The sequence below is a fragment of the Polyodon spathula genome, chromosome 18 (genome assembly GCF_017654505.1).
Source record: "Polyodon spathula isolate WHYD16114869_AA chromosome 18, ASM1765450v1, whole genome shotgun sequence".
NCBI lineage: Eukaryota > Metazoa > Chordata > Actinopteri > Acipenseriformes > Polyodontidae > Polyodon > Polyodon spathula.
The window spans coordinates 24720821-24744300 of record NC_054551.1 but is presented as its reverse complement, the minus strand read 5'-3'; the positions used below and the strand labels follow the sequence as shown (position 1 = coordinate 24744300).

The window sequence follows — 23480 nt, the reverse complement described above, 5'->3', positions numbered from 1 at the left end:
TTATATTTTTAGTGTTTGATACCATCTGCTGGTCAAATATTGTAAAAGCTGTGTTATTATGAGTTTGTCTTTCTCTTAAAGGTATAGTAACTGAGGTTTTAAAAAAGTCACTGCCCCTTTTTTTTGTTACTGACGCCCATTGTTCAGTACTACGGAAGCGTCCTAGTGTCAATTTTAAAAAAAGTAGGACTTTATATCTCCTACGTAGGATTTTTTAAAAGTTTTTATTTTTTTTTTAATTGGCACTAGGACGCTTCCATACAGTTCAATTATTTTGTAAAGCGTTTACAATTGATGGTACGGATAGCCCACTCCTGTGATGAATGTGCTTGTCAGAAGAAATGTTTAAAACTCTATCATTCACTTCGACAAACAGCTTCAGTAACACAACATAGCAGAGCATTTATGTGGTGTAAAGTGCATTTTTGTTACTTTTTCAAAATGTGTTACCGTTGTGGTGTGATTTTGCTTTACGCGTTAAACGTTAAACGCCGTGTACTAATAATTTTCGCTCAGAAAACAAGGAAACGCCCATCTGCACGCGGTACGATGTACTGTTGACAGACCATGCTGTTTTTATTCCCACGAGGAGACCCCTCGCGGCAACTGTAATTGAATTAATTCTCGACGCTCGAGCACGTTTTTTAAGGCGTCTGTCAAAATTACAACCTGTGACAACCGTTAAAAAAAAGAACAGTAGCAATTGATCAAAGTAACAACGTGGTAACTGTATTTGAACTGCACAATGACCGATTCATTTTCAACGTCTATTGAATCCTCGGAATGGGCAAATGAGAAACTGACAACTGCAACCATAAGCCAGGAGGGAAGAGGGAATGTCGCGGCCAACGTTGAACAGCAGCCCCGACAACCAGCGGCATTCGGCGCTAAGACTATGTCCCCTTCTTCAGCATCAGCTGCGGCCGGTGGCCGGGTAGTGTCAGCCTCTCCTCGACCCCTCCGGGAGGCCTCAACACCAAGCCGAGCAGACATCGGGGTCAGGCGACGCCTCCTCACTCCCAACCCTAATGGAGAAGAGCCTGATCCTGCCGAGGAGGCCCGTGATCTGCCGCCAGTTTATATCTCCCCTTACAAATACGCCTATAAGGAGGTGGTCACCCTATACTGCGACCAGATACTTGGACTTTGCAAGGCAAGGAATATAAATCTAATTCTCTGTTTATATTTCAGAAACATATACAAATATGTAATAATTACATGAAAGAAAAAGAAAAAAAAAACAGTTAATACTTACTACAAAATTATTATCTAGGCATAAGGAAGAGTTTAAAACAGATTATAATATAACATTTCCTAAATTTCCAAATTCATATTAAAATCAAGGACATGTGAGAGTTCTATATGCAATGCAAACCAGTGTAGATTTTTATATAAACAATTAGTTGCTGGTTGGATCAAAAATCTGGATAGTTGGAGATCCGTGAGGATCGGAGTTGATAACCCCTGGTATAAGGCACACAGTAAATGGACAGAACAAGAAAAATACTCATAAATAAACTGTTTTGATATAAACCAAACAAAAAAGAAAACAGTTTTATCAATACAACAATATGTCATCCACTCAAAACACTTTAAAGTACAAAGTCAAATTATTTGGCATATTACATTTACAGCAAAGTGCTACAAATAAGCAATCAGATTTCAAAATCAGTAAAAAAAAATCTAATAATTAAATAAACCATAACCAAAACAATAAATTAAATGAATATAAAAATAAATATTAAATTGAAGCTAACAAACCATAGCTAAAGGAGTCAGATTCCACATATTTTAAGTTTCAATCATTTTCACATGAATGTAGATAGAAGAACTGAAATTTTTAAACATTTTGATTATACGTCCACGGCCTTATTGGAAAGAGCAGGCATTGGGTTTCCAAGCTTGTGCACTGTGTATGTGGTAACCAAAGGGACTGCAGGCCAGCTCTAACTTTGGAGTGGAGCCTGCAGTTTCCATGATTACCAAAGCCACCATGCCTGCTCTTTCCTATGAGGCCCCGGATATGTATTGCTGTCTCTCTACAGCACCTGAGTAAAAATAATTTAAATCTTTATATACACTGTATCTTTTTTTTTTTTTTTTTACTTATAATGCATTAGATAAGCTTAGAAATGTGTGATAGTGAGATGTGTGAAAGAGTGAGATAGCATGCTAAATGTGTGAGACTTGATATGTCTGGTACAGGCTGAAGCTGCTGATGAAGCTATGAGCAAATATCTTACAGACCAATTAACAACTAAAAGGTCTTGGACTGGAGTCTGGAGAACCAATCCTGAGCTCTTCTTTGTAAACTACGAAGAAGGACTAATACCATATGTGGGAATTCTTGTTGAGGTAAGCGTTCGTTTGTTCTTTTTTCATGTAGCAGTTATTAAGTTGTGGGTATAAATGAATGATATTATCAGTGATCCACCACCCTGTCTTAGTATATCCTCATTTGAGCAAAGTCTCTTAATCTAGTGAGTTGCTAGCCTCTTCCTTTGTAACATTGGGTAATTTAAAATGGAGTACTGAAATGGGCTAGTAAGTTGTTTTTTCTTGCACATTCAGGTATTGTGCAAACCATGTCAGAGCAAGACCCCCCCTCTGCGAGTCATGGTGTCAATAGTGGAGCCGTTTTCCTCTAATATTGCCAGTCTGCCAAGAGAGCTTGTTGAAGAAGTTTTGAATGGACAGGATCACTGTGTGCCACTGCTGGAAGTCTATCCCATTGAGGATCAAGATATTACAGTGAACAATATTGCTCAAGCTTTGGAGAATGGAAGGTATTTGGTATTTCAATTTTAAGAGTTCTTTAACAACAAAAGCCTACTCATAATATTTTGTTTGATGTTTCAAGGTTTTTCTATGACTTTCTCTGGAGAGACTGGGATGATGAAGAAGGATGTGAAGACTATGCCAGCCTAATTGAGAAACGCATCCAGCTGTAAGATTGATTTAGCAGCTACAAAATGTAAAAACAGCACTAACAGAATATTAGACGGAGTAGGGAACTGGGGAAATTAGCAGTGCAAACATTGAAATATTTTCTTTGGGGTGTACAGGTACTATGACATTCAAGATGGAAGTATACCAGGTCCTATTGGAGAGCGCTTCAAGAAGATGTTAGAGAAGTACAGGAATAAACGGTTGGAGCTGATTGAATACCAAAACAGCATAAGAGATGAACCTTTACCAGTAGAAGCTGTGGAATGCTGGAAGAAGTACTATGAAATCCTTATGCTTTGTGGTTTGTTGAAATTCTGGGAGGATATGCGTCTCAGGTAACTGAAATATGTAGGCTTATCTTGCCTGTTATGGGAATTCTGTGAATCATATTTTACATACAATTATAAAAAATAATTTACCATTTAATCAGTCAGTGATCAAATTATAGAATATAATAACACATTGGTTTCTGGTATTGCACATCTCTGTCACACATTCACTGGGCTGTAAAAAGGCAGGTTTACTTCATGAAAACACTGTTGCAACAGTACAGCCGGTATTGATCATTTTTTTGTTTTTTAATTGAAGAACCATAGTATTATGTCATGGTTGTTCCAAATAAGTCTGTAATATGTAGAAAAAGGCATACTATGATAATATTATCACTCTTTTTTCAATGTTGTTGAATCTCAGAGCTATTGGACCATTCTTTCCAAGAATATTAAAACGCAGAAAAGGGCAAAGGTCTTCTGGAAAAATAGTAACTCACATAGTTGCAGAGATGATGACTACTGACATGGTGAGTGATCTCTGTTTGTGCCTTCAGTTTACCAGTGGGTTTCTTAACCTATTAAAGACTATTAAATAAGTAATTGAACAACAGTTTTAGATACCCCATATTTCGCAGTATTACTCAACTAAGGTCTGTTCAGAATAAATACTTTTTATTAGAAAACCGTAACTGTAAATATTTAGTCCCATCAAAACTCATGTCTTGGAAACCAAAGAAACAAATCGAAATTTAAAATGTGTTTAATTTTCTTGTATTTTTTTGTGCTTTTCTAACATAGAAGATGTTTTGTGTATTGCTGGTAATTAATATTCAGTTTAGGAATGAGATTAGACTTTTTTTAATCAATAGCTGTTAATTATTATTTTTTTAATTAGTAATCATGGAAACCACAATTGGATAAAATGGCAACATCAAAGAAACAAATTACTACAGGTTACATATTTTAAATTTGTATATACTCCAGAATGGAATGTACATCAATTACTTGTCACGAAATACTGTGGCACACAGTAAACACTGCTTACTCATTCATTGTTTCCTTTCTGACATGCTCTGTGTTTTACAGACAGCCACCAAAGTATTATGGTCTGGATATTTAAATATAGCATTGATATATATGTGAGATCACATTTGAATTGAGGTTTTCATTTGCAGATAAATAACTGCTCTGCTGAAACACTGATTCAGCAGCATGACAGCCTGGATGGAGCTCTGGACTCCTGCTACTCTGGAGATACTGTGGTGATTTTCCCAGGGGAATACCAGGGCTCTAGCCTTGGTCTTTTGACAGATGATATCATCATAAAGGGTGTGTGCCAGTATTTCAGATTTGCTATTTCCCTTTAAGTTGAAGGTCAGGATTATTTGTTTAACTAATAAATGGTACGTTTCATTCTATTGTTTGAGTAGATTACTGACAGTTTATCTACCTTGGGGGTACTATGAAAGATCAATTAAATCCGCTCTAAAAGCAGAGCGCTTAATACAAATATATCATTGAACATAATTTTTTGTTAAAAGGTTTTGATTTGATATGGCACTTTTTTTTTTTTTTTTTTAAACTAGGAGCTGGAAATCGAGATGATCTTATTATTTTCTCTGATCCAGCACATGACAATTTTGTTGCTTCCAAAGCCACAAAAGTTACTTTGATGAACCTAACTTTGGTGCAGAATGGAACCTGTGATGGTATTGTGGTAGTAGAGTCTGGACAAATGATTCTTGAGAACTGTGTTTTTAAGTGTGAAGGCACTGGTGTTTGTGTTCTGACAGGGGCTTCCCTGGTCATGAAGAACTGTGAGATTGTTGGTGCACAGGTAATTGAAAAGTATTACATTTTATTATGGTAAAACAGATACTCACTTTAATGAACAAAGTAATATATTTGATGTCACTCAAGGTTTAATTAGAACACCTGCATGTTAAGTGTGTCTTAATATAATAAAAGCACTACAACCTAATTTACTAAATCAAAACTAACGTGTTTTTGTTTTATCGCATCAGGGGGCTGGAGTTGAACTGTTTCCTGGAAGTGCTGCAACACTGGAAGGGAATGAAATTCACCACTGCAGCAATGTGAGGACAAAAGACAAGAAAATGTTATTAGGAGGCATCAATTTGAAAGTAAGACCAACAAATTGGATTCATAAACAATGGTTCAGCTAATCCTTCTCCATTAGATTTATTCTCCATTATGACTTAATAGTAAGCAAAACAGAAATAGCACCAGTCTTTTCATCATAGCCATATGGGAACAGATGTAAAACAAGAAATTTTACATCTTTACAATTTTTTTTTTTTTTTTTTTTTTAAGTTTGGGTAAAAGAAACATAATAGCTTCCACTCAAGCAGGCATCAGACCCAACAGTAAGGTCAATGTCTACAAAATGACAAGAGACTGAGAAGAAAGCAGATGCTGAAAATTTGTAATGTTAAGACAGGTAAAGGATATGTAGAAAGTCCAGCACAGACAACCAGGCTATGACCAGTTCATATAAAATGAATTTTTTGTTCTTTCTTTTAGCTACTTCTAGTTTTCACAAGATATTATTCAGAAGGGAAAAAACAAATAAATGCTAGGTTTTTTGTTATTCACAGATTCTTCCACCACCACAACTGAAGATGGCCAATAATCATATTCATGACAACCAAGGATATGGAGTCACTATTCTTCTGCCTGATAAACTATGTTATGTACGTGGGGATGATGTGGAGTGTACTGCTGGTGGGGACAAAAGAAAATGGGATCTCTTGCCAAAGGCAATGCAGAACCTCAGTCTTGAAATTAATACTAATAAATTGGAAGCCAATACAATGGGAGACATTGGGCTTATACCTAACAGCTAAATTACAGTTGGCCAGCTGTTTATCTGATATAAAAGGTTCAGTATGATGTTTGGTACAACAAGTTGAAACATTTAAAAAGACCTGTAAAGATCTGTCTATAAAAAAGGTTTTACAGCCACTGGGCTGTCTATGAATAACTTTTAAGTGCTTTACTACCCGATTAAAGGTTTTTGATACAGGTTTTGTTGCAGTAAGTTACGTAACTGTTTGGCCACAATTACAGACTACGAACAAATAACTCTAAAATGCAGAATAATTTTAAAAGCAATGCTAGAATGAAAGCTAAAGGAAAGTTCTACAGAGAAATAAAAACAATGTCTTTGTTCGGTTATGGTTAACTAGGTTGTTAAATGTCATTTTCGAAGATTCATCTACCACATTTTCACATAAATACCGATTGGTATACATTATAGTAAATGTAAAGTTTAATATGCATATGTTTATAAATGTGTATTTTGGATGCAACACTACTGTCTATTGTTTTTATGATGTTTGTTATCATACCAAAGACCTTGTACTTGTGTTTACCCATAAGAAAATAAATAATGGGTCAGTTAAGTTTAAATTTGTTTATTAGTTTCAGCCTTTTACAAACATAAGCATTGTCTTGTCTGGCTCAGTTAAAGCAGAAATCACTACTATTAGTAAAGGACCATCGAAAATTATCCAAATGTTTTCAAAGATTAAAAAGCATGCATTGGGAGGGGTTGAGAAGCAGTGTACACTTTGATTTAAAAAAAAAATTAAAAATTAATGGACGAAGTTTTATATAGCTTGAAATATTCACATGCCTTCCTGCAAAAGAACTGTAGCCACCAGAGAGGTCATTTTTGTCACAGTTCATGATATTTAACTTTTGGTTGAGAAAAAGGATCCTGTAATGCAGGGGTGTCCAATCATGATCCTGGAGGACAATTCCACTCCAGGTTTAAAAGTAGCACACTATGTACACTTGCTATAATTTATGATAACTTTGGGATGAGCCCAAACACAAAACTTGATAAAGCAAAGCAGTTTTACAGGAAATATGCAAACACTCAACAAATGTGTTCAAGACATTAAAACACAAAAACCACCACTTACTTTATTACAAATGCACTAAATGTCCTATTGCAGTTATTGTTCCAAGTGCACATTTACATTTTTATGGAACTTGTTCTTGGAAGGGGGGTGGGGGGGGGTTAAATACATACACTCCCAACATGGCCATTGGGCTAAAGAAAACTGGACTCTCATCTTTTGCATACTGTTTTTTAAAAGCCACCTCCATACCCTCCTCCTCCCCTGTAGCCACTATAGCCTGATCCCCTGTAGCCACCGCCTCCATATCCTCCACCCCCTCCATAGCCCCCACCTCCTCTTCCTCCTCCATATCCCCCTCTGTACCAATAACCTCCTCCACCTTGGTAACCACCCCGTCCTCTGTATCCACCGCCGCCATCAAACCTTGGCATCTTAGGGGGTCGTGGATCATCGCCAAATCTAAGAGGAAATAATTACTTCCACGTGGTAAACTGAAGCATAGATGGTCATTACAGCACTCAAACAAAGCCACCCTGATTTCCAATTATACTTTTATGTTTGGACGTGTAAAACAAAGGTTTCAATTAATTTAAATTGGGGAGGAACACAATATAACACATATTTTTGGGTTGAATAAACATTCTATTAAATCTCAGATTAAACTATATCTAATTAAGTTGCATTTATGTATAGTTATAATATTGTGCCTCTTAAATAGATGACTGAATCCTATTCACCTTTTCACTAAACACAAAGAAAGGTGACGGGTACTTCAGGTCCTGACTACTAAATGGACAGTTGGCAGAGGACTTGTGGATTAAAGCATTGCGACCCTCTGTGGTGAGGATTTTCCTTTTTTCTTTGTGGTAACAAACATTGGGATAAGCTCCAAATGCTAGCAGGTAGATCACCACATCCAGATTGTTATCTGGTCCTACACTGTTGAACATCTGTTTCATCATGCACTCTGTTGAATTCACCGAAAACAACACATTACATATACCATCACTGCCATTTTGAAATAGCACTTTAGTGCACAATTATATTATTGACTATTTGGCCTTGCTGAATGTATTTTACATGGGTACATTCAACTAATGTACTTGCTCTGATGTGCAAGAGCACATTAACAAGGGTTCATGGCATACCTAAAAAATAGTTGCAAGATGCATTTAAATGTATGCTGCTTTTCTTTTAGGAGATCGGTCTTACATTTTCCCCTGCATTTTTTAAAAGAAAATTTACCTTCAGGAAATCCAGAATTAATTAGGATATCTTTCAGCTGTACTTTTGCCTCCCACGTCATTCTCAAGGTTGACATATTTAGTCTCCTGTGTTCACACCTCCCATCCTGAAAACAAGCGGACTCTGCCTTAGTGTTTACATTAACTGGACATTGCAACCATGTTTTATAAGTAAGACTAACTTCTATTTATTTATTTTAAAACAGTGGACATACCTGGCATCATCCCACGCTTGGAATACAGAAAGGAGCGCCACATGGTCCGAGAACCTTGTTCCTGCAAAGTTTCTATGGACAAAGCCCAGTCGTTTACCTTCATTGATGAAGGGAAAGCAGGTGGCAGCTGCTATGGTGCACACCGCATCACCGACACTGGAACAGAAAGGGGGAGGGGATTAACAGTCTGAAGACGTCCTATTAAAGTTCAATTCTAGATGGGAAAATTGGAATTGTTATGATAACACACATGTGCTTACATATGCATAAAAATATGCTTTACAGACAACTGGAATGTTACACCACATAAATGCCAAACTAAACTCACTTGAAAATACAGCCCATGATCATCATCATCTTTCCTAGACGAGGTTCAATAGGTAGCTTTGCTAGAATTCTCCCCAGAGGAGTCAACTCGTCATTGGAATCCAAAGCATCAAGTTCTTTGGGGGGAACAACACAACGTTTGGGCATATTGTAAGGGCACTGGAATATCTGAATAGTTTGCAAATGGATGTGTGAAAAATGTCATCTGTTACCATTCGTTTACGATTAGTCTTTACTTGACACAGACATGGTCCAGAAACGTATATATATATATATTATATATATATATGTATATATATAATATAATATAGCGATATATATATATTAAATATATTATATATATATATATATAATAGTGGTCAGTCTTTATTATCCGGAAACCAAAAAGTCACAATGATCCCAATACAGTAACCAGGTCAAAGTGAATGGTGTTAGTAAATTTTCTATAGAATTGAAACATAAGTTGCCATCTGAAAGGTTTTTTCATTAGTTGTTTACTAAAACATAGCAAGTCTGCTTACATATCGAAAGACACTATACGGAGATGCTTGTTTACCTTGCCTAGAAATAGCTAGTGCTCACCTCTTAAAGTATGCTCTGCCTCAATAACTGCATCCAAAGGAGGAGGCTCAATGGCTTTTGACAAAAAATGTCCAATGCCTCCAAGCCTCAGAAGCTTGATGCTCAAAGCCACTTCGTGCAGGGGTGTACGGAAAATCTCAGGTGTCATGTGAGTTTCAAGCCTTAAAAACAAAAAGGACTGTAAGTAATATCCAAACAATGAATACAACCACAACATTATAGGTAACATTACCACCATTTACATACACAACCCATTGTAAGAAATGCATAGCTGAATCAAAATCTAACCAAAAAGGTTCCCAAGATAAAGCCTACTAAAGCTCAGACATCAGTACTGTGAAATGTATTTTTTTTTTTATAAACCATGTAGTATACAGGTGTGATGATTAGAAAACAAAATAGCACTTACTTGCAAGAGTCAATGACATAGACAACATCATTGATGGTAATACTAGTTTCTGCAATATTTGTAGACAAAATGATCTGTAGATATTAAAAACAAATATTAAATCCAGCATAGACAGTAACAAATGGAGTATATACTGCTTTACAATTTACACTAAACACACAACACATTATAGTTTACTACCAAATGTCTGTATGAGACAGACTCTGTAAAACACTGGTTTATTCTGCACTCTACATTTTATGTTTAAACTGTAACTTATTATAATACAAATAAAACTCCCAACTCGCCTTGATAACTCCATCAGGCACAGGATCAAACACCCTACGCTGTTCCTCTCTTGGAATCTGGGAGTGTAGGGGCAAAATAATATAGCGCTGATTCCCTGTAAAGAGACAGAATTCAATTTGAACATTTCTAACTACTTTTGTCCCACCACACATTAAATTATGAATCCAGTGAAGTGTACATGAAGCAGCTTACCAAAGTGTGGACTCATCTCAAGATGCCTCTGCATGGAATATGAGATTCCAGCCTGGCAAGAACACCAGCACTGCTCCAGGAACTTTTAGTGTTTCTATGTACTTTAGCAGGGCCTCAATTAGTTCAAAGGGTGTTTCCTTTTCATTTATCTGAGCCATGGAACGTTTGGTCTCAGGTCCATATTCAGGACCACATATGATATTAGTTTGTCTAAAACAAAAGGAGAAAGCACAGTTTAAAATGTTACCTTACATTAACTCTCAAATCTTCACTGAAGTACTGGTGTGATCACGCCATACTGGCCAGATCTTAAATTATTCCCATTATCAGCAGCATTATCTACTAAAACGGCTGTTTTTCTTTTCTTTCTCTATTTTAAAACTAACATGGTTTACAAGAGAAAGACTGTGGACATTTAAAAAATTGGGCTATGCTCATTATTTCATTACCAAATACATTTAGTAATTTCTGTCACAGACACATGAACTGAAATTTCAAATGAAGATTTTGGCATAAACTACCTCCTCCTCTCCACCTTCTTCATCCTTGGGGGGGGGGGGGGGGGGGGGGGATGACGACATATCATTTGATAATAGTATACTAGCAATGCAGTATCAGATCAGCATCAATAAGTAACGCAATTGTATAGAAATACCTTGAATTGGGAATGTACGTCCAAAAACTTCTATTACAGGGCAGTTGAAGTAGTACTCCCTGAACATGGTGGTGTCAATAGTAGCAGACATGAGAATGATCCTGATCTCTGGGAAAGCCTGTACAACATCCCTCAGTACAACCATGAGGAAATCAGTCTGCAAAAAAATTTAAATCATGTTAAATTTCACCATAACCCGCATCCAATTTATCCTGATCACAACGATCACGTTTAAACCAAATCAAAAGCCTGTAAATGCAATAAAACTGCATAAAATTCAAATACTCACATTAATATCTCTCTCGTGGATTTCATCTACAATAATATGACTGATCCCACGAATACCAGATTCCAATTTCCTGAGAAGGACACCTGTGGGTTTAGATCAATAACAGGAATTTCTTCTCTTCAGCTTACACCAAGAATTAAACTAACATCTCAACCAGTTTAAAGCACTCGTGGGGATACCAAGTTTAAATTACAGTTACATGTAGTACCTACCGACTGTACAGAAAAGCACACTGGCATGTGGTCTGGGGAGTACGGACTCAAAGCGCACACTATAACCACAGCTCTTTCCAACCTCTTCTCAGCGCTCGTCGGCAACACGTTCAGCAACAGATACAGCACTTATTCGTCGAGGCTGCCAAAGAGACAATTTCAAAGGTAAATACCCATTCAAAATTGTACAAAAGCGGACTGCATAAATTAACATTCTTTGCACTGACCACCTTCTTTTGGAGCTGTGCTTACCTGGGTTACAACAATGTTACAATAGGAAGCTTTTCCACTTTTGAAAAACTCGTCCAAGATATACTGGGGAACCTGGATGGTTTTACCACAGCCTGTTGCACCTCTGATTATGACAACTTGGTTGTTGTGGATCGTTTGCATAATCTCCCTTTCAAACTTAACAGGTAACTGTTCACGCTCAGATATTATCTGAAAAAAAAAAAAAAAATGGAAATTGCAATACAAATGGGAATACAATGTCAAAATGTCAGTTACATGACAGGCAACTTAAGGAAACTGTATATACTTAAGATAATGTATTACCTGTTGCAGGTTTTTGTCCTGCTCCATTTGATACATTAAAATTTTGGAGATCTGTGCTGATTTGTTCTGGGGTACACTGGCGACTCATAAAAAGATTAAAATGTTAATACAAAACAAAAAAAAAAGTCCACCTCAGACATTCTCTATCAACACCTAACATTTCTACAACATTGCTTCTGTACTCATCCCCCTCTGTCAAAGACTCAAATTGTTAAACACAACAGGTTGTTTGGAAAAGAAACCACTAGTGATGGATGATAAGAAAGAAACAGCATCTCTTGATAACTCTATGTACTTACAAATGCAAGCGGTCCATCATCGATGTTGCTGCTTGTCCACGGGTGCCAGTTCACCTGTGGAGGGGACCATGGCACAACACCGGCAATGCTCTGCCGCTGGGAGGGCTCAAAATGGGCAATTTTTCCCTGGGTGAGAGAAACTGGACAGCTTGAATCCTGAGGCTTGAGAGGGAGAAAAAAAGGCACTTTAAAAACAAAACTAAGTGGTTAAACCCAGAACTTAACTGCATCCAAAAAGGATAAACGTGTTCAAAGCTTATGATTCATGTAAAAGCAAATCAAGTATAATTTATCTTTAATGAACAGGGTCCGAATGTGCTGAGCATCATCGTGTTGCTCATAAAAGCTGTAGTGGTTCCAATCAAACTTTTTTTCAAAAAAGGATTACCGATGGTGGAATCTGAAGTCCTAGCTCTTGCATGACTGTTTCCAGCTGCCGCTCCAAATCATTAGCAATGTTTACTTCACAGACTTCCATCTACGTGAAAAAAAGAAAGATTTTACATCACACCTCAAGTTAATCTGTTTACTGCCTCTTTATGGGACATCACATAACAAAGGGTTAATTTAATTGTATCATTGCTTGGAGTTCACTTACTGTCTCTCCTTCCTTTCTTCGTTAGCCCAGAACAGGCTTCAATTACTCCCAAATGGTAAAACTGTCTAACAAGAGATAAGGCACAGGACTGGGCAGCTAGCTTCTTGTTCGAGCCATGCTCACGAGCAATGACTTCTAGAAAAACAAATACATTTATTTATATACACACACACACAGCTATTCACATAGAAAATAATTTATGTAACGAAAAACAAAACTAAACTATGTTTTAACTGGAGCTGTCAAGTTACATTATCATTTACCTACCTTTTAAAAGGCTCCCAAACAGAGGTAGCTTAAATAATCCAATAAAGCTATTATAAAATAACAATTTAGAGTGAAAATTAAACAGAAAGTAGTACTTACTTCGACCCAGTTGCCTTACAAAAACACTCATTTCTTCAATAAAACTCCTGCAACAACACAATTTGTAATATCAGCAACGGTGTTTCATGCTTAGCCATGCTACTAGCTCACATTCAATGTCAAGATCCCTCATTATACCACAGATCAACAAAAATAAAATCTGAAAAGTATTCTAATCTTAACTTAATGGAGTCCACACCAAAAAACTGGAACATGCTACTGGTTTTTCTCTCCTGCATATTTCCTTTTCAGTTTGCAAACTGAAAAACTGAAAAAAAATCATTGATATTTTAACGAAAGCAGTGCTGCAGCCTTAAGACATATATATATATATATATATATATTCATTCATTCATTCCCTGGTTTCAATAGTACTTCTCCATCATGTTCCTGACTATGCGCATGTTGCTACACTGCATTTATTTTGGGAAAACAGAAGTATTATATTACTAAAGAGTGCAGACTTACTGGCACTTAGAGGCCTGTTATCCACCATTACGATAAATCTTGGATGTCAGAATGTTTCTCATCCAGGCTTAGTTATGTCCCATCAGCCTTGTGTGCTCCTTGAAAACCTATTTGAACAGTGACACCAGAAATCAAAACGCTGTTCAGCACATTGGGTTCCTTGTCCAGATGAGGCCATGTGGCAGCTTAGTGCAACCTAAGTGATGTCACATGTTTTGAAAGGTTAAAGCAACGATTTCTGGTGTCACTGCATTCTGTGGTTTTGCAATCAGTTTGAGAAAAGACAAGCACACTAGTGCTTTGATATAAAAAACACATCCATATGCTTTTCAGAAATAGCAGCTTTGTCTTGGTAAACTTGAGAAGTTAGTAGTAGCCACATATGACTGCCCCTGGTGTTTATTAGAAATAAGTGAAACAAACGCAGAGATTTCAGTTTAATGCTTCATTGAAATATAAGGTTTTAAAATGGACTGAATGGATGGGATCACAAAGGACTGAATTGCTTTGAGTGCTCCTGGGGGTACGCGATACACCCAAGAAAGCTCTATGACTTGATAGCAAGCCAGCCGAGAAACATTCTATCACCACACAGATGGTAAAAGGAGAGCATTCAAAAACCTGCAGCTGCAGCCTCTCTTTTCAAATCGAAACAGTCATCCGGTTTTTGTAATCCAAAAATAGCTCTCAGCAATCCAGGTATTTTTCACATGCACAAGAGTGATAATTGGCCAGTTCTGAATCACATGCATTGGTATTTATTTTACATTAAAAAAGGAGGATGCAGCTTTAGAGACTTATTCTTATATCTTCATTAAATATAATTTATAAATGTAATTTTTTTTGTCATTAATTTAAAATTAAAACTACAGCTTACTTATAGTTGTGCAAGTGAACCCATCTACTTTGAGTGAACAGTATAACCAAATTTACAGTCAGTAAACATACCTGCTTACTTTTTCCAACAATGATGTCCAATGTCATTCAACACAAGCCAGTGTTGAAATAAGCATATGTAATAAGCCAAGAAAACCTCCAAAAGGAGGTCAACTGACTGTACAAGAATATCCAAACAAAAGACAACCACTAGATAAATCCCCCCAAACCTGTTGTGGTCCGGTCCAACTTGGTTGTATTTGTAATCGGACTGATTCTTCTCCTTTTGAAAAAACTGGTTCAGACGGGCCTTGGCATTCTCTAGGGTCCAGTTACCATGGAGACCAGCGTTCAAATCTACCTCTTCAGATTCAAGAGTCTGAGACAATGCAAGTGTAAACAAACAACCTACTTAGTAATAATTCATAATTGTGTATTTACGAAACAGTAGCATCTGATTAAAGTATTAATACATATCAAGCTAGGATATTTTACAAGAAAAAAAAGTGTCACTCACAGCTTGTGCTTCCTGTTCCTCTCTCTTTGAATAACAGTCGTTCAAATTGGCTCCGTGTTCCCACTGTGCCCCACTGAAGTTTGAATAACCCACACCAGTCACTCCAGGGACTGGCCCAGAACTAGGTTCAGGTCCAACATCTGAATAGATGAAAATCAAGTTAGACATATATAAAAACATTTACTATAAAGTACATGCAGCACGTACAATGCAAAACCTTTACAACCTACCAAGAATAATATGCACTTAATGAAACTAATAGAGTTCCTGTATATCAAAACCCATTCACTAGACATTTTCCACTGCAGATTTTGTTATGACTAAATTGCAGGACCAGATGTTCTGTTGACCAGAACAGGTTGTCTATTTTAAATGTGGCATTCATGAGATATTAGCTGTTACATTCTTTGTATGTATTTATTTTTTATTTAGAGTGCCCAATTTAGCAGAAATTCCCCCCCACAGTTCAGTACAACTGATGGTTCAGTGGGCGTCCTCTGGTCCCACGACCAAGCCATTTTCCTGTTTTCCACAAAGGGACTCAAGAGCATTTGTCAGTGAGTTATCGTCTCTAGAGGGCAAAGGCCTGCCTTGCACATGTCCACCTGAGCTCACAAGGCGCCTGGACGGTAGTTTCCACAATGAGGATAAAGCGCGGTTTTGCCTCCCTGACCCGTGGGGGAGCCAGAGCCAATACGACTCTCCCTCGGGAATCCCCAGCAATGACAGACGGCGTCGCTCAGCCAGGACGCGAATTACCTGGTTCATTCTTGACTGCCAAATGAGGTGGAAGCGGTGCGTTTGGAGGAAGGGTGCCAAAGCCACCTCCTTCACCAGCATCAATGGAGACATCCGCACCAGGCATACCACCCTGCAAAACAAAGGTCCCAAATAAGACTTATTACCATGGTTACATGAAAGTTCCTTACAGACTGAACATTGCAATCTTTCTTGTTAAATGTGTTATCGATTGTACTGTTACACACTGTTTTGGCAACAGTAACTTTACTAATATTTCAACCCTAAAATATGTGTTATTTCAAAGTTGTTATCCAAAATATTTATTCAAAATAAACAGTAGATATATAGCCAGGCAGTGCAGCCATACTAACCCCCAAGGCTGGAACTTCACTAGCTTTTACTTCCCCAATACGGACAAGGTAATTGAGATAATCTCTAGCAGCATTGGCTTGAGCATCCTTCTTGTTAGTTGAGTTCCCCATCGCTATGTAGTTGAACCCTTCTACCCGAACCTGGAAAACAAATGGAATACCTCATCTACTTTCATTTTGAATAGAAAATATATTTAAAGCAATTTTATGTGTCTATAAATGTCTGTGTTATATACATTTCTATAAAAAAGAAAAAAAAATACATCTTAAGTGCTAAATAAGACAGGCATTTTAAATGTTCGTGTATTTATTTCTCTTCTATACAGCGTGTAATGTGCTGCATGAATGCGAAAGATTTTAGCAAGCAGTTTACATACATACCTCACACGTGAACTTCTGTCTGTTTTTATTTCCTGCGACTCGAACTTCATAGTTGGGAGTGACTTTGCGCTTCCCACACCAAAGCATAAAGCAAGTTTTTAATGTCCGCCATTGTGTGAACCCGGTTCTCAGGATGAATAACTTATGATCTGTCTTTACAAAAAAAAAATATATAAAATGGTTTGTTAGCGATGCAGTGCAACTGAAGTCGATCGTAATGCACAAGCATCACCTGGTGCTTGATTGTTGTTGCAGGGACGAGTGCGTTTACAGTCCGTGATGGTACCCGGTTAATTAATTGAATATACCCAAGACAAACAGGTCTAGTTACTTTAGTTTGTTTAGTTTGCTTCAGCAACAGTATAATACAATACAAAACAGTAACACTACGCGATAAATATTTCACAAAATACATATTGTATATAAATAATAAATTGGCAAGCGTACAGTGAAAAGCAACGTACTGTATTTGTTCAGCTTAAGTTGAAATGTATGGACACATTATTACACAGAACATAGCAGCTGTACGGGACACCAAACACTTTAATTCATCAACACTCGGAAACGGAGACGACAACTGAGTGTGCACTTTGCGGGGCAGCATAAAACAACACACCACATAAACAAATGATAATATAAAACGACTTACATAAATTATAAACATTTTAACTGTAAAATTATGTAAAGCTACAAAAAAGGTATAAATGCACAAAGGAAAAAAAAAACAACATTCCCCTCATCTCACCGCAATTTATGCAGATAGACCGTTACGCCACCCGCAGTACCAAAATGGACGACAACTCCGGAAGCACAAAGGAGAACGGGGTACAGCTGCACCCGGGCGCAAGAGCTAAGAGTCCCGGAGGGGTTCGAAAGTTTTTATTTATTTATTTATTTATTTATTTATTTATTTTAACAATGACAATATCCTTCCCATTTATATTTGCACACGTTACACATTTGTATAACTGTACCTGTCGGTGTGCGGTGCCAGTAATTCAGTTTGTACCCTCCCTCATTTCAACAGGTACAATTCTCCGGAGGTTGGTATGATGCACGTCTTCATGGAAGGTTTTGGGGTACTATTCATTTGCAGTTGTATTCTGTGTGCACGATACATCCTGTAGTTTAGATGGAAGCTGTCGGGTGCTGCTGCGGCCACCAAAATAAACTACAGCAAATAAGCATGCCTACATTTCTGATTTAAAAATAATAATCATAAAAAAACGCTTCCTATGTGAGACAATTTCTGCAAATGTGCAGAATTATGAATTCTGTAATAATTTCTGTGATCGCAGAATTGGGGAATCCTGGTAGGTTTAGTGATTAAACCTGTTCGTTTATGATTAAAACATTGAGTTGTTAGTAAAGATGTACGCAAAATAAAGTAGGCGAGTAGAAAGCGTTCTTATTGCGTACTGTTTCACACATGCTGACATTCTGACAATTAAATTTAGTTAAATAGTGAACACTTGATTGGTATGTTTTGTGTTTATAAATAAGGGTTAAATTAATGTTTGGGGAGGGGGGCCCATCTTCCTCTTCCTCCGCCACTGATCCGCAGCACAATGGAATATCCACCAGAACTTGTCTGAGAGCACCAGATGATTTTTAACGGTTAGCTTTAGGGTTAGGTATTGGAGCTGGGGTTGCTTAAGGTTAGGTTGGGGTTGATGTTGGGTTACAGTTAGGGTGGGTTGATTTCGTAGAGTTGCCTAGCTGAAATGTGAAATGTGGGAGTGCTTGGAAAAATGGCCTAGAATCATGTGTGCGTTCACGGAGATCATTCTGTGTAGAATCTGACCAGTTTAGCCAATAATCTTCAAATAGTGACCCCCATCTAATGCCCTCAGTACACTTTCTAGCGGATATACCTTTACGCTGCGGTGGAATGCAGCTATGACGATGTCATTAGACTGGAACATCCTCAGACCTGTCCACTGCCCCGTATTCTCCGGGAGTCTCCTACATTTTGGACCCTTGTCCCGGGCATCTCCGTATTTTGCTCAAAACACTACTGTCAGCAAACCTTTAAGGGTTGGTTCAAAGTTACTTTGCTTTGATAATATAAATGCCTTAACCTGGCTTAGTTTGGCTATGCCGTGAAAATCAGGTTTTTTTTTGTTTGTTTGTTTGTTTTTGACAACCTGGTTCGCCTCTGCGTTCTGATGTTTGTTGACCCCCATCATCAGCTCAACTGTAATGAATAATAATAAAATCAAACCAATCAGAACCTTCTGGTAATTAATATAATCCATATTTGTCAAAAATCAAGGATGACCGACTACTTTAAGAAACTAGTATAAAAGTACATTATGCTATTGTATACGTTTTTTTTTTTGTTTGTTTGTTTTTTTACTTTTTTATAGCTTTTGTATTATCTGTGTTTGTTATGTTTTTTTTTTTTTTGTATTGCAGTGCAATCTGATATTTATTTAGTCATGTACTTCCTTTGTCAAGGGGACTATGCAGAAATATGTAAACTATATTTTCTGTCAAACAGGTAGACAAGACTGAATGAAATCATACCATCTTTCACAAACCTTTTTTTTTTTTTTTTTTTTTTTCTGTCCGGGTGGCAGCTGTTCTGCCAAAGTGGCTGTTATTGGGGAACTAAAACCACCATTACAGCAATTGTCTAGTGGTGAAATGGGCTGGCAGAGCCATGTGTATATTTTAGGAAATAATGCTGAAGGTTACATTGTACCCGACCCAAAATTATGTAAGTATGTAAGGCTGGACACAGTGCTAAAAGGGCAGTATTGTATCCTCCATGTCATACCAGCAGGCATTAGACGGTTAATATTCTCATTACTGGTTCAATTTACAGTAGGATGTCGTATTAAAAACATCTATATCTAAAACAACTGGATTTGTTAGAAAATAGATACCCTTGAACTGTTACACAGAGCTGTTTAAATCTCTGTATTATCAAGATACCACCTTATGCTGCAGTGGACTGCTCTTAAGAGTTTGTCTCTCTCACAAAGTGACATGCTGTAAAATGATTTGCCGGTTTCATCTCCCATTTTTCCCTGGAGTGATCAGAGACTAATCCTTACCCCCCACCCCCCAGCTCTGTGATAATCAGGAGGCAGCTTCACACAGTAAATGTAAGAAAAGGATTTTGACACTAGCTCTATACCAGGCATTAAAATTCTGAGCAGAGTAGTGCGATTCTAGAAAGAGTACATTAACCAAGATTAAGCTCACACTCTACAACAAACTCAGAACCAAGGAGGTTGCAGCTATGGGTAACTGCAAGTGCAACACATTCAACCATGGCATCAGTCCAAAATCTGATTTGTTTATAGTTGGATATTATTTGTACAGTATGTGTAAATAAAGATACTTGTACCATCTAAAAGAGTTTTTGAAATACAGTAATTATATTTATCCTAATTATTGATTTATAACATTACTTGTTAATTAACTATTATTTTCATATGGGTTTTACAGATATAATTCTGCATCTTTTTTCAATAATTAATACATTGTAATGGAAGATGATATCCAGTCAAAGCATCAAACTACAACAAGCTATAAATAACTGTACATCTTTATTTCATATATTATACCTGCATACTTAAAGAACACTTTGTGGTAGTTATATGCAAGTTCGACTATTGTTATGGCAACAAATAATATTTTTTAAAATAATTTTACAGCAACTAGAAAAAAAAATAGATAGTGTTTTCAACATAGGTCTTTTTGCATGTTATATATGACCGTCTTTGCTATTCCTGGTGTGTTCGGCAAGTGTACTTCGTTGGAAAAATGGTTTGTTTCATTCAATTACAATTTTTGAAAAAGCCAAAAATTGTATGTGTGTGTGTGTGTGTGTGTGTGTGTATATATATATATATATATATATATATATATATATATATATATATCATATATTCAATCAAGAGAAGCGATGCATAAAGAAACTCTATGTTTATTGTTGAATCCACCCTCTACTTCCTTAGCTGTCACAAAGCTCTTGCTGTCTTCCACACACTCAGCAAGGGGATCCTCTAATTCCAAACAGCTTGTATCCCAGCATGCTTCAGAGTGCTCCTCAATATCTTCAGCAGCAGACTGTATCATAGCTGTAGGATCACTGTTGAGTTCAACTTGGGATGTTTCAGACAGTATCCCTTTGAGACAATCCAAACAGCCACAGAGCCTTTGCACACTAGAGAAAGAAAACAGTTTAGCCAAAGGAATGAAAATGGTATTTGCCTCCTTATATGCTTCATTATCTCCCCCTGTATCAGTAAGGAATTGTTCCTCAGTACTACAAGGATCTTGTGAAATGTTGCTGACAGATGGAACACATTTGCTTGAGCTTGTGAGGAGTATTTGTCATCCACCTTTTCATCTTCCTGGGAGCATTCCAGCATATTTTCCCTATTGCTTTCTGCCCTTTGGCAGACAAATCGGCTATGTATGATCATTTATTCCCTTGAATGTTACTAAAAACCAGTTAAATCTTAAACTCCTGTTTTTTAACAGATAAGTCTCTGTATTATGTTTGGTTAGCTAATCTTACTTTATGCTAAGCTAAAACACAGTATATTTATTGGGACATATGCCCCCCAACTGTAGTCCTCCACTGACAATTCAGGCTATTTTCTTGTATTATTATTTGGCAAAATTCAAATAATTAGGTAATTAAATTAATTCAATGATTTTGCAAAAATACAAGTAACCAGGACAGTCTACTGAATAGTATACTGTTATTAAAAAAAAACAAACATGTCAACAGTTTCAAATATCAATAATTTTAAATCAATAAAAAAGATATATTATTACCCTTTTTGGCTTGTACTTTTTAACAAGGTCAGTTACAAACCAGAACCTCTGTAAAGTGGAGGAGAAAACATTACTAGCTCCATGCTGAGGATCATTGTCAGTTTTTATTCATGGGTCTCACAAATAAACAATGATAAACAATAAACAATGATGTTTAGCGCATTGATTGCAAAAAAACTAATATGAACAAATAAAATGGCATAATAACCAGGGACTAATGTAACACTAATTAAACAGTCATGTCAGTAACATACATAAGAACATAAGAAAGTTTACAAACGAGAGGAGGCCATTCAGCCCATCTTGCTCGTTTGGTTGTTAGTAGCTTATTGATCCCAGAATCTCATCAAGCAGCTTCTTGATGGATCCCAGGGTGTCACCTTCAACAACATTACTGGGGAGTTGGTTCCAGACTCTCACAATTCTCTGTGTAGATTTTAGAATTGTGAATACCTGAATCAGATCACTGTGTAGTCTTCTTTGTTCATGGCTGAATAGATTCAATTATTTTAGCCTGTCTGCATATATGACATGCTTTTTAAACCCTGAATAATTCTGGTCGCTCTTCTTTGCACTCTTTCTAGAGCAGCAATTAGCAAGGTCTTACTAATGCATTGTAAAGAATTAACATTACTTCCATTGATTTAAATTCAACACTTTTCAGTATATATCCAAGTATTTTGTTGGCCTTTTTTAATATTTTAACTAGATGAAGACATTTCTGAGTCAACATAAACTACTAGATCTTTTTCATAGATTCCTTCTTCAAGTTCAGTATCTCCCATATGGTATTATAGTGGACATTTTTATTGCCTTTTCACTTTTCTATATTAAATGTCATTTGCCATGTGTCTGACAGTTCTGAATGCTGTCTAGATACTTTTGAATGACCTTTGCTGCTGCAAGGGTGTTTGCCACACCTCCTTTTTTTGTGTTGTCTGCAAATTTAACAAGTTTGCTTACTAAACCAGAATCTAAGTCATTAGTGTAGATTAGGTAGAGCACAGGATCTAATACTGATCCCTGTGGTACTCCACTGGCTACCTTGTTCCATTTTGAGGTTTCTCCTCTCATGTTAACAACGCCCTAATCCACGTGCATGCATTTCCTTGAATCCCTACTGCGTTCAGTTTAAGAAGTAATCTTTTACGCGGGACTTTGTCAAAAGCTTTCTGGAAATCTAAATAAACCATGTCATATGCTTTGCAGTTATCCATTGTCGATGTTGCATCCTCAGAAAAATCCCAAGCAGGTTAGTTAGACACGATCTCCCTTTCCTAAAACCATGTTGACTGTCTCCCATGATACTGTTACCATATAGGAAAATTTCAATTTTGGATCTTATTATAGTTTCCATAAGTTTACATATAATAGAAGTTCGGTTTTGTCTCCCTTTTTGTGGATCGGTATTACATTTGCAATTCTCCAGTCTGTCAGTCTCAAGAGATTGTTGCGTGATTTTAGTTGGCAGTTCTTAATTAACTTATTTAATTTCTTTGAATACTATTGGGAGGATCTCATCCTGCCAAAGGGATTTGTTTATTTTAAGAGCTCCTAGTCCCTTTAACACTTCTGCCTCTGTTATGCTAGTTATTTAAAATTGGAAAGGAACAGGTCGACATGTAGGGCATGTTGTCCGCATTCTCCTTTGTAAAAACTAATCATTTAATATAGTTGCTATTTTTTTCTCTTCATCTATGATTTTGTCAGTAACATACATCCCCGACACAGATGTCAATTGAACAATCAGAGCTCTATTGACGAAAAAAAAGTTAATAACCACGACACATATTACCAGCATATACAGAATAGTATAGAATACGAATTAGCAAGGAAATGTTTCATCACAACCTGATAAGTGATTTGCCAGTTATCTTCAAAACTAAAAGATTAATAGAATGTCCAAAGAAACTGCTCTAAGATTTGTAGTGTGCCCATAAATAAACACTGAGGGTTGTAAACTTTTTTTTTTTTTTTTTTGTGG

General features: G+C 36.8%; 1 protein-coding gene and 1 pseudogene across 1 annotated transcript; one reads left to right on the top strand and one right to left on the bottom strand.

Moving 5' to 3' along the window:
* The first annotated feature begins 265 nt into the window (after positions 1–265).
* On the top strand, positions 266–7479 carry LOC121331289 (testicular spindle-associated protein SHCBP1L-like). Its single transcript, XM_041278577.1, has 10 exons — positions 266–1153; positions 2206–2355; positions 2572–2786; positions 2861–2947; positions 3066–3284; positions 3643–3748; positions 4397–4550; positions 4808–5058; positions 5246–5365; positions 5840–7479. Exons 1-10 carry the CDS (start codon positions 746–748, stop codon positions 6086–6088), a joined length of 1959 nt encoding a protein of 652 aa, XP_041134511.1. The 5' UTR covers positions 266–745; the 3' UTR covers positions 6089–7479.
* On the bottom strand, positions 5235–16808 carry LOC121331288 (annotated as a pseudogene).
* Positions 16809–23480: the final 6672 nt, after the last annotated feature.

What these genes read in the sequence shown, in the direction of transcription:
- LOC121331289 (XM_041278577.1), top strand. Translation starts at nt 746, where the DNA reads ATGACCGATTCATTTTCAACGTCTATTGAATCCTCGGAATGGGCAAAT. An exon ending in CAAGCTTTGGAGAATGGAAG is followed by an intron (nt 2,787 to 2,860) that starts GTATTTGGTATT and finishes TGATGTTTCAAG; the next exon opens with GTTTTTCTATGACTTTCTCT. An exon ending in ATTGAGAAACGCATCCAGCT is followed by an intron (nt 2,948 to 3,065) that starts GTAAGATTGATT and finishes TGGGGTGTACAG; the next exon opens with GTACTATGACATTCAAGATG.